Here is a 14,127-nt window from a genome sequence, read left to right as displayed (position 1 = left end):
AGAAGAGAAGAGAAGAGAAGAGAAGAGAAGAGAAAAGAAAAGAAAAGAAAGGTAGAGCCACCTTGGGTGAGAGCTAAGCAGACTCTGCCTCAAGGCCTCCTCCTACCAGGAGCCCCGTAAACACCCACACCAAGGATGAGCCCACCCCTTCCCAGTGGCTATGTACTTCTAGGTGACACTCGTCCTTCAGTTTCTGCATGTTTAATAGTGTGACTGACGGATAATCACATGTGAGTTGTGTTTTAGTGCAGTTTTAATCTTTGTACTTGGGAGAGTGAGGTAGGATTAGTGGGAGCTCAAATACAGCAGGGGATGCAGCATGAGACACCAACTCAAAACACCAGGACAAGCAGAAAGGGACTGGAGAGATGGTTCGGTGTTTAGAGCATGTGTTGCTTTTGCTAAGGAACTGGATTCAACCCCCAATACTCACATGGTGGTTCACAACAACCATCCATAACTCTATCTCCACAGGATCCAACTCCATTTTCTGACCTCCACAGGCATCAGGTACACACGAGGACATTCATACACATAAACTTTTAAAAGACCATAGTCTATTAAAAATTATGTAGTCAAATAACTCTAACAAAACTAAGTGCCCCTGTCCAGGAGTACAGAGACTCTGCCGGCCTCCCTTCTTCTCCAAACCCCACACATTTCCTTTTGTTGGATTTTTTTGTCACTTTTTTCAGATATCTAAGTTATGGGTGTTTTGCCTGCACACACACACACTGACACACACTCTCACATATATGTGCTAGTGTCCTCAGAGGTCAGAAGAGGGTGTTGGATGCCCTGGAACTGGGTTATGAATGGTTGGTGCTGGGAACCAAACCCAGGTCACCTGCCGGGCCATTTCTCTAGCTTCAGTGTTTTTCTGATACAGGAGCTCTCCACATAGCTCAGGTTGATCTTGGCCTAAGATCTTCCTCTCTGAGTTTCCCAAGTGCTAGGATTACTGGGAAGTGCCACCATATGGCAAGATGTGGATTTTTATCCAGTTCATGCCTTCAATTATGCCTTGCTAATACCTCCATCTCCTGGAAGAGTGAAGCATTTTATGGCTTCATTCATCTGCATCTCCAGTAGCTGCAACTATCAGGCTCCACAGCGAAGGAGGAGGACATGGCTAAGGAGCTACAGCTGTGGCCAGCAGGATCGAACAGCTACCTCCTTCACCCCTGAAAGTAGGGCCAAGCCCTGCATTCCATCCTCTGAGTAAGGGATGCCCGGCACCAGAAGCATACCTCTCTCATAAGAGTCTTCCGGAAACAGTCCAAGGTCCCAGAGTACATAGGTGGCTGTCCAGACAAACTTGGTGGTTGTGTCTGCAGTCGGACCTGAAACCAAAAACTAAAACAATCACCTTCTAGAATTACCATCGATGATCCAACCCCTCCTTCTCTCCCCTCCTGCTCCTCATCCTCAGATCCAGGGCTGGAGGCTGAACCTAGAACCCTGTTCACACCTTTCCCACGGGGCTATATCTTCAGCCTTTCATCTTCATTTAAACCGGGAAATGTGTACCACTGGAGATGTCTTCGGCATTTTCTTCTGATGGATTCAGACTTCATTTTTACCCCATTAGCGCTCATTCAATTTAGGTATTTACTTTTTCTTTTGAGACCGAGTTTCCCTGTGTAGCAGTACTCATTCTTTTTTTTTCCTTAAAAAAATATTTATTTATTTATTTAATTTATGTGTATGAGTACACTGTGGCTGTCTTCAGACACACCAGAAGAGGGCATCAGATCTCATTACAGATGGCTGTGAGCCACCATGTGGTTGCTGGCAACTGAACTCAGGACCTCAGGAAGAGCAGTCAGTGCTCTTAACCACTGAGCCATTGCTCCAGCCCACAATATTCATTCTTTTAAAAATAAATATATTTTGTGTATATGACTGTTTTGCCTGACCACAGGTATGTACACTACTACATGCATGCAGTGCAAAGAGTGCTCTTAAGCTGAGCCTGCTCTCCAGCACCTCTCCCCCCCCCCCAGCCCCTTGGTTTCTCCAGACAGCTCTTCTGTAGACCAAGCTGGCCTCAAACTCTCAGTGATAGTGATCCATCTGCTTCTACCTCCTGAGTGCTGGGATTAAAGGTATATGCCACCACACAATAAATGCTTTTTTAGATTGGTCCTTACTGTGTAGCCCAGGTCTGCCTCAGATTCCTTATGTGCTCCTGGGTAGCCCCACTGATGCTCTCAGGAAGCCACATTAGGTGCTTGGATGACTAAGTGTTAGCCAATGCACCAGTGCACACATTTTGACTGCTATCTTTTTGTGGGTCTTGGGTCTGTTTTTGTTTTTTTTAAGATTTATGTATTTATTTTATGTGAGTACACTGTCACCCTCCTCAGACACACCGGAGGAGGGTATCAATTCCAATATAGATGGTTGTGAGCCACCATGTGTTTGCTGGGAATTGAACTCAGGACCTCTGGAAGAGCAGTCAGTGAGCCATCTCTCCAGCCTGGTTTTGTTTTTAAACAGTGTTATATAGCCAGGCTGTCTCAAACTCAGTATGTAGCCAAGGATGATGAACTTGAGCTCCTGATCCCTCCTGCCTCCACTTCTTAATTTTCTTGATTTTTGCTTGTTTTGAGACATGGTCTCACTGTGTGACATCAGCTGGCTTGAACTCACTACGTAGACCAGCATTTTTATTTCATTTGTTTATTTTTCTGAGGTAAAGTTTCATGTACCCCAAGCTGGCCTCAAACTCAGTTTGTATCAGAAGGTGACCTGACCATCTCAGCCCCAGCTTCTGCATCCCAAGTGGTATCAGAGGCATCCTACGTAATTCTGCACAGTGCTGGGTATCACAACTAAGGGTTTCACACAGGCTAGGCAAGTACTCTGTCAACTAAGCTACATCCCCACCACAGTGATTTTTTTTCTTAACTGTCCCTTCTGCTTACCTCAGCATGACTGCAGCCATCCCAACTAGTGAGGACCTAGAGCCCCCCTCGGCTGATATTACATCCTAACTCCATATCCAAGCTCATGCCTGCTCTGCCTTTCCTCTTGCCCCAAACTACGTGTTGGAAGTTAACCCCTAAATGCAGTAGCAGTGTAATGAGGTAAGGCCTGATAGACCATGTTTGTTCATGAATGGATTAATGCCTGCCAAAGAAAAGACTTAAGACTTGAGTCTGATCTCTGGCTCTCTTGCCCTTTCCGTCTTCCACCATGGGATGACACAGTATAGCCAGGCATCTTGGCACTCCCAGCCTCCAGAACTGTAAGAAAGAAATAAACTGCAAGTTTCTAGTGTTCTGAGACCTAAGACACCTCCCCAAGACACTGGATTATATAGCTCTCTGTAGCCTTCCAGTCAGAAACCAGCCATTTTTCCTTTCCTTTCCCTTTCTTTCTTTCTTTCTTTCTTTCTTTCTTTCTTTCTTTCTTTCTTTCTTTCTTTCTTTCTTTCTTGTTTGTTTGTCTGTTTGCTTTTGGAGACAGGGTTTTCCTGTATAACAACCCCTGCTGTCCTGGAACTTGCTTGTTGACAAGCCCCTGAACTCACAGAAATCTGTCTGCCTCTGCCTCTTGAGTACTGGAATTAATGCATGAGCCACTACACCCAGCAAATATCAGCCAGCTCTTTTTTTTTTTTTTTTTTTTTAGATTTTTTTTTTTTTATGTATCAGAAGAGGGCATCAATTCCAATATAGATGGTTGTGAGCCACCATGTGGTTGCTGGGAATTGAACTCAGGACCTCTGGAAGGGCAGTCACTGCTCTTAACCGCTGAGCCATCTCTCCAGCTCCCAATCAGCCAGCTTTTCAATGGCTGCTCCAACACTACTTTCTGTAGCATGTTTTCACCCCCAGTTCTAAAGTGTGGCAATTCTCCCTGACCAGGACATAGGGGCCAAGGCTTAGTTTCTTTGAAACCTTGAAAGAACCTTCAAGTACTTGGGAGGCAGAAGGTCAGAAATTCAAGGTTATTTGCTACATTTTGAGTTTTAGTCCAGCATTGGATACATGAAACTGTGTCTCCAAAGGAAACACACACACACACACACACACAAATAAAAACAAATACAAAAAACAAAGACCAAATCACAAAAGCATCAGCTTTTAGTTGGTGACCACCCAGCTTTCTGAGGTCAAGAGGACAGCTGTGGGTTGGCTTATACTGCAAAGGAAAACCCTCTTCTGTCAAGACCCCAGTGAGCATTCTCAGTCATTTACAATCCAGTACAGAGGTCACTAGGCCCTTGCTGGGTGTAACGTCAAGAGCAAGAGGAGACAAGGGAGGAGTGACACTTATATAAGGAGTCAGAATATTGCCTTTTAAAAGTCTCAGATGTGCAGAACAAGATTTCCGCCTCTGTAGAATAAGATTAGAAATAAAGGCCAGGCAAACCCCCCCTTGCTAGACAGAACTACTCGAACCAACCACTGTCTTAGGAACACTAAAAAGCACAGCCTTTGCTACTGATAGGATTTGATTTCTCACTGATGAATACTACAGAGTCTCCTCGGGATGAGCTGTCTGTGGTGAGCTTCACTCTGAACAGAGGCTGGCAGATAGCCTGCTGTCAAGCCTGCCATGGAAGAGCCCTTGGATACGGTTCTTTTCCGGAGGAAACTGGATCCAACATCCTATCAGGCCCCCAATTGTGGTTACCACCTTTATGAGATTCTCTGGCTTCCACCCCCCAGCAACACGCCATCCACACACACAAAAGACTCATGTCTTCTCACAGGCTCATCCTGGCCCTGACCTGTCAATTCCCTTCAGGACTATGTCCAGAAAAAAAGAAGAAGAAAAAAAGAAATCTATAAGTTCCGAGTTTATATGAGCTCATGTATGAGCTAAGTCATCGAATATAGACTTCAGTCTCCACAAGACCTGGCTGAGAGTGCAAGAGAAAGAATGGAAAGCTGAGAGAGAAAGGTCCAGGAACAAGCTCTAATGAGTTTCCTGTGTGGCCTCAATTTCCACACCTGATCCTGGCTGGTCACTGCCTGCTACGGGGGTGACTATGCAAGTTACCCTGCAGTGAGTGACTGGCTGAAAATGGCCAGGTGCCTCTTCAGGCAAAGAAAAGTGCACAAGAGATAGGCTATGGGACACACTGGCTTTACGAGACTGTGTCAAAGGACATCTCTGCCACCTTTGTCCTTAATTTGTGGGGGAGGCGGAGCCTACAGATAACCTGTTTCAGTCTTTATAACAATATCAGGGTTAACCGGGCACAGGCAGCAGCTTTTTCTTTCTCATCTCCAAAGAAGTGCCCAGGGTTCAAAAAAGACTGTCATGCAAAGACCTTGAAATAGGAGCTGTCGGGCTCTCAGGGCGCGAGGTACAGCCTCTGTCCACTTCGTACTGATTCTCGAGAGGAAAAATAATTGTTTTGAGGTGCCAGGGAGTTGAATGCAGAGCCTCTGGCCGGGCTAGGTAAAGCAGCGCTTCCTAGTAAACTACAGACCAACCCTCTGTAAACTTCCCACGGAAGGAAGCATCCATCGGCCCGGCCCCACTTCTGTCCAGAGAGGCAGCACCTCGCGGCGGTCCCCACTTTCCACGTAACCCCGCCACCGCCCCGGGGCCTTCCTCCCCAAGCCCCCAATCCACACTCCGCGCACCTTGACCGTGTCCAGGGGGTGCCCCACAAACACCAGGCACATGCCGCCGAAGCCGCCGGCCAGGAGGTTCTTAAGCGGACTAATGGGTTTCGGCTCGTCTGCCATGGTCAGTCTTCTGTCTGTCTGTCTGGCGGCTCCGGGCAGTCTTGGTCTTGCTCCGCTGCCCGAGCCGCTCCGCCGACCTTTCACCTACATTCAGGTGGGCGGGGCCGTGGGCCGGTCGGACAGAGGGCCCAGTCGGACTAGCTGACTTCCGCCCCGAAGTCTACTTCCGGCAGCCGCTCCTCCTTAGTGGGCGGGGCTCTATCCCTAATGCTGTATGATCGTTGCGGACTTACTCCTCCAGGAAGTCTTCTTGGACTTGAGTTTTTTTCTTTCTCTGGTCCTCTGTGGTCCTATGCATCTGTGCACTCCACAGAGATCAGAGGTCGCATACACCCTTTTGTGTGACAGCCACTCTTTTTTTAAGTGCTGAAGAGTGGAGGCACCCCATACAGGTCCCTGTCTTTGATAATCCTTGATGAAGTTAAAAATGGCATATGTCCTATGGTAAAAATGGCTCTATAGGAAAATAAATCCGGGAAGAAGTAAAGTGTGGGAGACAAATAATTTGTAACTAATTTGTTAAATGAGATCTCATAGGAAGGTAAAGGATTAAGATCTAGGGCACAGAAATGAGTCCTGTCTACGGATACCCGGGAAAGGACGAAGGACCTTTCCAGCAGAAGATAAAGAGAATTCAGAAACTCTGAGATGTCTGTTGTCAAATCAGAGAAACCACAGGCCACAGTGGCAGGAGTGGGGTGCAGTGGGGTGGTGGAGTAGCCGGTGAGGTCAGAGGAGAAGTGGAGACTACTCATCAGGAGGAACTGTGAGGACAACAGTCTCTTCTATGACAGGTTTTGGATGGAGAAGAACAACCTCGGATGAGATTTTAAAACAAACAAACAAAAATCAGGGTCCCTGTTAACTGCTGGTGAGAACAGCCAGGAGAAATCCATGAGGCTGGAGAAAGTCAAAGGTCATGAGTAGAAATGTTGGCTTGGACCAGCACATAGCAGAGTTGTTAATGAGGAGTGGTCCAATGGTGAATATTTTCTAAGGGAAAACCCAAAGGACCTGTTAATGAACGGAAATTCATTCCACTCACTACTCATGCAGAAGCTGGAGAGATGGCTCTGCAGTTCAGAGAACTGGCTGCTCTCACAGAGAACCTGGGTTCTGTTCCCTGCACCCTCGTGGCAGCCCAGAACTGTCTGAAACTACAGTTCCATGAGATCTAATGTCCTCTTGGCCTCTTTGGGCACCAAGCACACATACATTCATGGAGGCAAAGACTCAAGGACACAAGATAAAAATGAATAAATATATTTTTTTTTTAGAAAAAGTGTTTTGAGAGAGACTTACAGATCAATGCTAATGTTTTTGGCATTAGCAACTAGAGAGGAGACATCATCTTTAACTGAGATTGTGGAAGAGACATGGGTCAAGCAGATTAGAGGATGGTAAAGGACATTTTAGACATAATTAGTTTGAGATTTCTATTAATAGTTCTATCTCCTGATCCAGGATTCTGAAGAGAGGCTCAGGCTAGTGGTTAAATTCAGAATTAACCAGTGAAAATAGATCACCAAGGGAATGGGAACCCTCACAACCCCTGGAGCGCTTTCCCTTCCAGTGCTTAGAGATCAAATAGATGAGGAATGGCCTGGAAAATAAGGAAAGAAGTAAGCAAGAAGTAGGAAACCAAAGAATCTCCAATCACTATGAGCAAGGGCTTCAAAGAAGGAACACCAGAACCAGGAAGTGATGGGGGTCGATTGGTCCCGTTGACATATGGGGCTTTCTAGCTAAGGAAGTTGGAACAATACACAAAAAACTGTCATTCGCATATATATATATATATATATATATATATATATATATATATATATAATTTATTTAATTTTATGTTTTATGTGCATTGCTGAGAGGGTTTCAGATGCCCTGGAACTGGAGTTACAGTTGTAGATGCCATGTTGTGCCGGGAATTGAATCCAGTCCTCTGTAAGAGCAGCTAGTAGTGCCCTTAACCACTGAACCATCTCTCCAGCCCACCTGTCTCTTTTCTTAGGAGGTAATGAGGTGCGATGGAAGAATTTCAGACACAACAGCAACGCAACCGGTTTTGTTTTGGAAAAATCTATCTTCACTGAATCAGTTTATGTGGGGGAGAGACTAGGGCAGCAAAGCCAGCTGAGATAATGGTAGCAGCCCAGGTTAGGGGGAGTGAAGGCAATGAGTGAGCATGGCAGAAGAAGAAATAGGAAGCAGAGGCACCAGGGAAAAACGGGCAGCAGCTATTGGTCTCCTTGCGCCTTGGTGCTCAGAGAATGTCTGAGAACATGGCTGGTTGGCAGCTGGTAAGAGGGATGCAGGAAAAGAGCATGCACATGGTTGTGTGCACTTTGAGGACGCTGGAGGATGGGTTCTTAAAGGCCTGAGTGGGCAGCATCGTGAGCCCCTATAGAATGGAAGGTGGAGGGGGGGAGCTGGAGATTTGGCCCGGTGGTTAAGAGAACTTGTTGCACGACCTTCAGGACCTGATTGCAGCACAGACAGAACAAGCTGAGCACGGTGTGAGATTGACTGTAACCCCAGCATTGGCTGGGTGGGTGGGAGGGAGACAGTGGGAAGAGAGATCACTGAAAGTTGATGGCTGCCTTCTCAGCACAAAAACTCATGTTCCAAGTTCAGGAAGAGACTCTGCCTCAAAGGAGGCAGAGAGTAATAAGGGACTCTGATGGCTCCTCTGAGGGCCATGCCTGTACACAGGCTCTGCAGCCCTGCCCTACCTCTGCCAATACCCCTAACACACACACACACACACACACACACACACACACACACACACCACATTAGGCATGGTAGAACATGTCTGTCTGCAATGGGACATAGAGGAAAAGGACAAGGCCAGCCCTGGCTACATAGATATTTTTGTTTTTGAGACAGGTGCTTTGGCATATAGCCCTGGCTGGCTTAGAACTGTCTACTTAGAGCATGTCCGACTTAAGCTGATCCTTCTGACACTGCCTCCCAAGTGCTGGGATTGCAGGTGTGTGGTGGTTTGCATATGTTTGGCCCATGGGAAGTGGCAGTCCTGGGAGGTGTGGGCTTGTTGGAGGCAGGCTTAGAGATCCCCACCCAGTCGGTGTAAGCCAGCCTCCTTGGGATCAAGATGTGGAACTTTTGGCTCCTCTAGCTACACTTCTACCTGCACACTGCCATGCTCCCGTCATGATGAAAATGGACTAAACCTATGAACGTGTAAGTCAGTTCCAATCAAATGTTTACCTTTATAAGAGTTGCCTTGGTCATGCTGTCTCTCACAGCAGTAAAACTCTAAGACAAGATGTGTGCCACAATTCTCATCAATGAATGAGAAAAGTGGGGGAAGAAAAAGGAGGATGTGCTGGCTAGACTTGTCAACTTGACACAAAATATAGTCATCTGAGGGGAGAGAATGTCTGTTAAGAAAAGACCTCCATGTCGGGCTTGGTGGCACACGCCTTTAATCCCAGCACTTGGGAGGCAGAGGCAGGCAGATTTCTGAGTTTGAAGCCAGCCTGGTCTACAAAGTGAGTTCCAGGACAGCCAGGGCTACACAGAGAAACCCTGTCTTGAAAAAACAAAAAGACTTAAGTCATCTATTTGTCTATACAGCATCACTACAAGACAATACATCTTCGTGGATCTGCAGAGATCTGCTCTAAAGGGGTGTGCTGCTGCTTAGTGATTGTTACGTGTGTTTAATAATAAGAGGAAAAGCATATTAATAGCCGGAATCTTTCCTAAAATGAGTCCCTCACAGTCTTGCTTAATGATGACTCCCCTGTAGAAGGTTATATAATAATCCGAGGCCCGCCACTTCAGGATGACTATCTGCTAGTTATTAGCTTGTCCCATTATGGCTCCTGACCCTGACCTGTTTGAGTTCCTGGCCTGGCTTCCTTCAATGATAGACTATGGTGTAGACAGAAGTATAAGCCAAATAAACCCTTTCCTCCCCTGCTTGTTTTTGGTCATGGTGTTTCTTCACAACAACAGAAACCCTAAGACAGAGAATAATTATTATATATTATTACTATTGTTATCATGAAGGAAACAAAGAAGAAAAAAAGGATGGTACTTTGGAATCCAAGGGCCAAAAGACCAAATGGTGTGTGAAGGGAAGAGATGTAAAGTCTTGTTAGATGTAACTGTTAGTTATTGGTGGCACCTGAAGCTCTCCAGAAGGACAACCAGTGGCAGATGAACAGCCAGGCTGGAGAGATGAGTTAGCAATTAAGAGTACTGGCTGCTCTTCTGGAAGACCTGAGTTTAGTTCCAGTTTCCAGCACCCACAAGTCAGCTCACAGCTGTCTGTAACTCCAGTTCCAGTGGATCCAAAACCTTCTGGCCTCTCTGGGCACCAGGCACACACTTGGTGCACATATGTACATGCAGGTAAGACACCCACGTACATGGACGCTGGGAATCACAATCAAACATGGGTTCCAGGCCCGTAACAATCAAATGAATCTTAAAAACAACAAGAAAAAAAAACCTGAACAGGCCAGGTATGATAGCGCATGTCTCTAATTCCAGCAATCGGGAGACAGAAAAGACAACAACTGTGAGTTTGAGGCCAGCCCGGACTACAGAGACCTTTTCTCAAACAAACAAAAAAGTGAACAGCCGGGCAGTGCTGGCACACACCTTTAATCCCAGCACTTGGGAGGCAGAGGCAGGCGAATTTCTGAGTTCGAGGCCAGCCTGGTCTACAGAGTGAGTTCCAGTACAGCCAGGGCTATACAGAGAAACCCTGTCTCGAAAAAAACCCAAAAAAAAAAAAAAAAAAAAAAGTGAACAGCCAGCGAGAGACAGTCAGTTGCTGCTGTGTTTGGAAGGAAGGAAGAAACAAAGAGAAAAGTGGGGCTTAATGGTTTAGTTTTTAGGAGGGGAGGGACTTTGTGCACACAAAGGCAGGTCCACCCTTTTTGTCTGACTTGATCCTTATGCTGGTATCTTAGATGGAAGCCAAGATGGAGGCTACGCCCACGTTGCTGAATCTCCCTCCGCTGCTCCTAATCCTAGCTCAGCTATGTGCATCGGGAGGCATCAGCTGCTTCTGCAAATGCCCTTTTGACAGCCAGGCCTTCCTTTTGTGAGCATCCTTTTGTCAAATCTGCCCCTTCCGGACTGACCACTAGTCTACTTCAATTATGTTTCTTCCTCATTGTTTTATTGGAGTGGCTTAAACACAGGTGATTCTACTCCCAGTTCAAGAGACTATTCGTCTGAGAGACCAGGAGAGGGCCTTGCTGCTGACCTACAGAAGGAACCATTTCCTGTATCCATAGGTAGAGCTTTTGTTTTGTTTTGGTATTTTTGAGATAATGTAGCCCTGATGGCTTGATACTTGCTATGTGTTTTAGGCTGGGCTCAGACTAAGACCTGGTAATCCTTCTCTCTCAGTCTCTGGACTGCTAGGATTAAACAGGGGCTGTCTTTGTTGTTTGGGTTTTGATCAAGTCTCACTGTTTTTTGAATTTCTAAAAAGGTTTTTGTTGTTGTTGTGTTTTTAAGACAGGGTTTCTCTGTGTAGCCCTGGCTGTGCTGGAGGTTGTTCTATAGACCAAGCTGGCCTTGAACTCCTAGAGATCCAATTGTCTCTGCCTTTCCAGTGCTGGGGTTAAAGGGATGTGCCATGTGCCACTACCACATTTGGGGGGAGAGGAAATTTAAACCAGTGTTTTTCATTATTTTGCATACATGCATGCATGTAAATGCTGTATAGGCCAGTAGAAGGCATCAGCTCCCTGGAACTGGAGTTACAGATAGCTGTGTGCTTCTATATGGATGCTGCGAATTAAACCGAGGTCTTCTACAAAAGTAGTAAATGCTTTTAAGTGCTGAGCAATTTCTCCTGCTCATTTCTTCTACCCATTGTATATGAATATGTATGTATATGTGTATATTTTTATATATATGTTGTTTAGGGGGTTGAATTTTTTTAAAGTTTTTTGTTGTTTTGTTTTTGAGACAGAGTTTCTCTGTGTAGCCCTAGCTGTGCTGGAAGTTGCTTTATAAACCAGGCTGGACTTGAACTCTTAGAGATCCAAACACACACACACACACACACACACACACACACACACACCACATGTCAGGAGCCACCATAGGACAAGCTAATAACTAGCAGGAAATCTTTCAGAGATGGTTTGCCTCAGATTAAAATAATCCATGACAGATTTGCTCCTATAGGCAAGGCCCAGGAGAAAATCATTTTCAGAAAGATTACTGCTATTAATATGCTTTTCCTGTTATTATCACATATATAACTATCACTAAGTAGTAGCTGTCATTTGGAGCAGATCTCTCCAGAACAATGGAGATGTGCTTTCTTGTAGTGATGTCTCAGGTGCTCATAGCCCTCATTCAGCTTTTTGGGTACCTTGGCCAGGTTTAAGGTGGTAGTATCATGCCACAAAACTGGGATGAACTTCATGATGTTGGTTCAAACCTTGGTGTTTTGCAAGGACACTGGAAAGCCATATGTACCTATGGTATGGCACATGTAAGCTCAGGAGATTGTAGGTGAGCCATTTTATGTTGCCTTGCCATACTGGAGCTTGAGGGTGAATCTAAACTTTTGAAAAATATGTGTATGTGTGTGAGTGTTTGTGAGTATGTGTGTACCACATTTGCACTTGAGCCTGTGGAGGCTAGAAAAAGGCAGTCCTGAACCTACATGTGGGTGTTAGGAACTGAACTCAGGTCCTCCGGAAAGAGCACAAGTGCTCTTAGTCACCATCCAGGGGGTGCACATGGCAGGTACTGGAATCCTGAGGACAACTGTCCCACGGTACCTTCAGTGAAACGGGTTTGGAATTGGTCCTGGGACTTCAAACCAAAACCCAAGGTTCCATGAGGTCTCTCATATAAAATGGGACTTGATAACTGAGCACCCATATTCTGTAGTTTGCAGGTGTAAGACTTCTACAGACAGACCGTTCCTCTAGTACTCACTGCAGTGGATCTATTACCTGTAACTCAAAGTGATCGCTAGAAACTAGTTTGCAGGAAATATGATTTGGATCCTTCGTAGGGACCATCATGACTTACATGCATATGTTTTGTCAACTCAAGTACCCAAGTTCATGGCTTGTCCAGATTTGCGGTCTATTGCTGTGATAAAGACTATGACTAAAAGCAATTTGAAGAGGAAAAAATTTATCTCACCTTTTAGCTTATAGTCCCTCATAGAAGGAAATTAGGGCAAGAACTTGAGGCAGAAACCTAAGCAGGGGTAAGGGAAAAGCACAGCTTACTAGCTTGATCCCATGGATTGTGATTGCTCGCTAGCTCTCTCTCTCTCTCTCTCTCTCTCTCTCTCTCTCTCTCTCTCTCTCTCTCTCTCTCTCCAGATGTGGTCTCTCTGTGTAGCTCTGGCTGTCCTGGAACTTGATTCAGAGACCAGGCTGGCCTTGCTGGAACTCAGAGCTCTATCTCTATCTACCTCTGCCTCCTAAGTGCTAGGATTAAAGGCATGTGCCACCACTGCCTAGCTTTAGTTTCCGATCTTATACTACCAGGACCACCCATTCAGGGATGGCACTGTTGATAGTGGGCTGGACCCTCCCACATCAATCATTAATCAAGAAAATGTCTTGCTTACAGGCCAATTTAATGGAGACATTTTATCAATTGAAGTGAATCTTCTCTGTAAGAGCAAGTGGCACAGTTTTTTGTTGTTGTTTGTTTTTGGTTTTTTTTTAAAGATTTTATTTATTTATTATATGTAAGTACACTGTAGCTGTCTTCAGACACTCCAGAAGAGGGAGTCAGATCTTGTTACGGATGGTTATGAGCCACCATGTGGTTGCTGGGATTTGAACTCCGGACCTTTGGAAGAGCAGTCGGATGCTCTTACCCACTGAGCCATCTCACCAGCCCTGTTTTTGGTTTTTTGAGACAGGGTTTCTCTGTGTAGCCCTGGCTATCCTGGAACTCACTCTGTAAACCAGGCTGGCCTCGAACTCAGAAATCCACCTGCCTCTGCCTCCCAAGTGCTAGGATTAAAGGCATGTGCCACCACTGCCCAGCTACTTTTTTTTTTTAATTAAAGATAATTACTGAGTATGTAATTTAAAAGACATGTATGTACGTATGTAAAAGATAATTACTGAGTATGCCCTTGCTGGGCAGCCTGAAACTTATGTAGACCAGGTTGACCTGGAACTTTCAGTGATTTCCCTAGCCTTTGCCCCCCCCCAAGTGCTATTAATTCTTACTCTAGATTAGAGACTTTCAACATTTGATTACCCCTGATTTTGATTCATGACCCAAATTTATATATATTTTAAGTAGATTATATGGCTGCACACATGTGAGTTTGTAAGTTTTAGGTCTGTATAGAGCTTCAGGTTATCCAGGGATACATAGTGATACCTTTTCTCAAAAAAATTTTTTTTTAAATTTTTTGTTTATGAGTATG

The 14,127-nt window shown here is 45.4% G+C and overlaps 1 protein-coding gene across 1 annotated transcript in view; it reads right to left on the bottom strand.

Moving 5' to 3' along the window:
• The window catches only part of Slc25a20 (solute carrier family 25 member 20), a 21,728-nt gene extending 15,884 nt beyond the window's left edge, over positions 1 to 5,844 (bottom strand). Inside the window, exons 1-2 of the mRNA XM_021206976.2 lie at positions 5,610 to 5,844; positions 1,251 to 1,343 (exon numbers count right to left, since the gene is read on the bottom strand). Of these exons, the coding sequence (XP_021062635.1) occupies positions 1,251 to 1,343; positions 5,610 to 5,714 (198 nt within the window). The 5' untranslated portion in view covers positions 5,715 to 5,844. The remainder of the gene's footprint in view (positions 1 to 1,250; positions 1,344 to 5,609) is intronic.
• Positions 5,845 to 14,127: the final 8,283 nt, after the last annotated feature.

Source organism: Mus pahari, chromosome 10, assembly GCF_900095145.1.
Source record: "Mus pahari chromosome 10, PAHARI_EIJ_v1.1, whole genome shotgun sequence".
Taxonomy (NCBI): Eukaryota; Metazoa; Chordata; class Mammalia; order Rodentia; family Muridae; genus Mus; species Mus pahari.
Note: the sequence above shows the minus strand (reverse complement) of the source record. Positions and strands in the feature narration are given on the sequence as shown.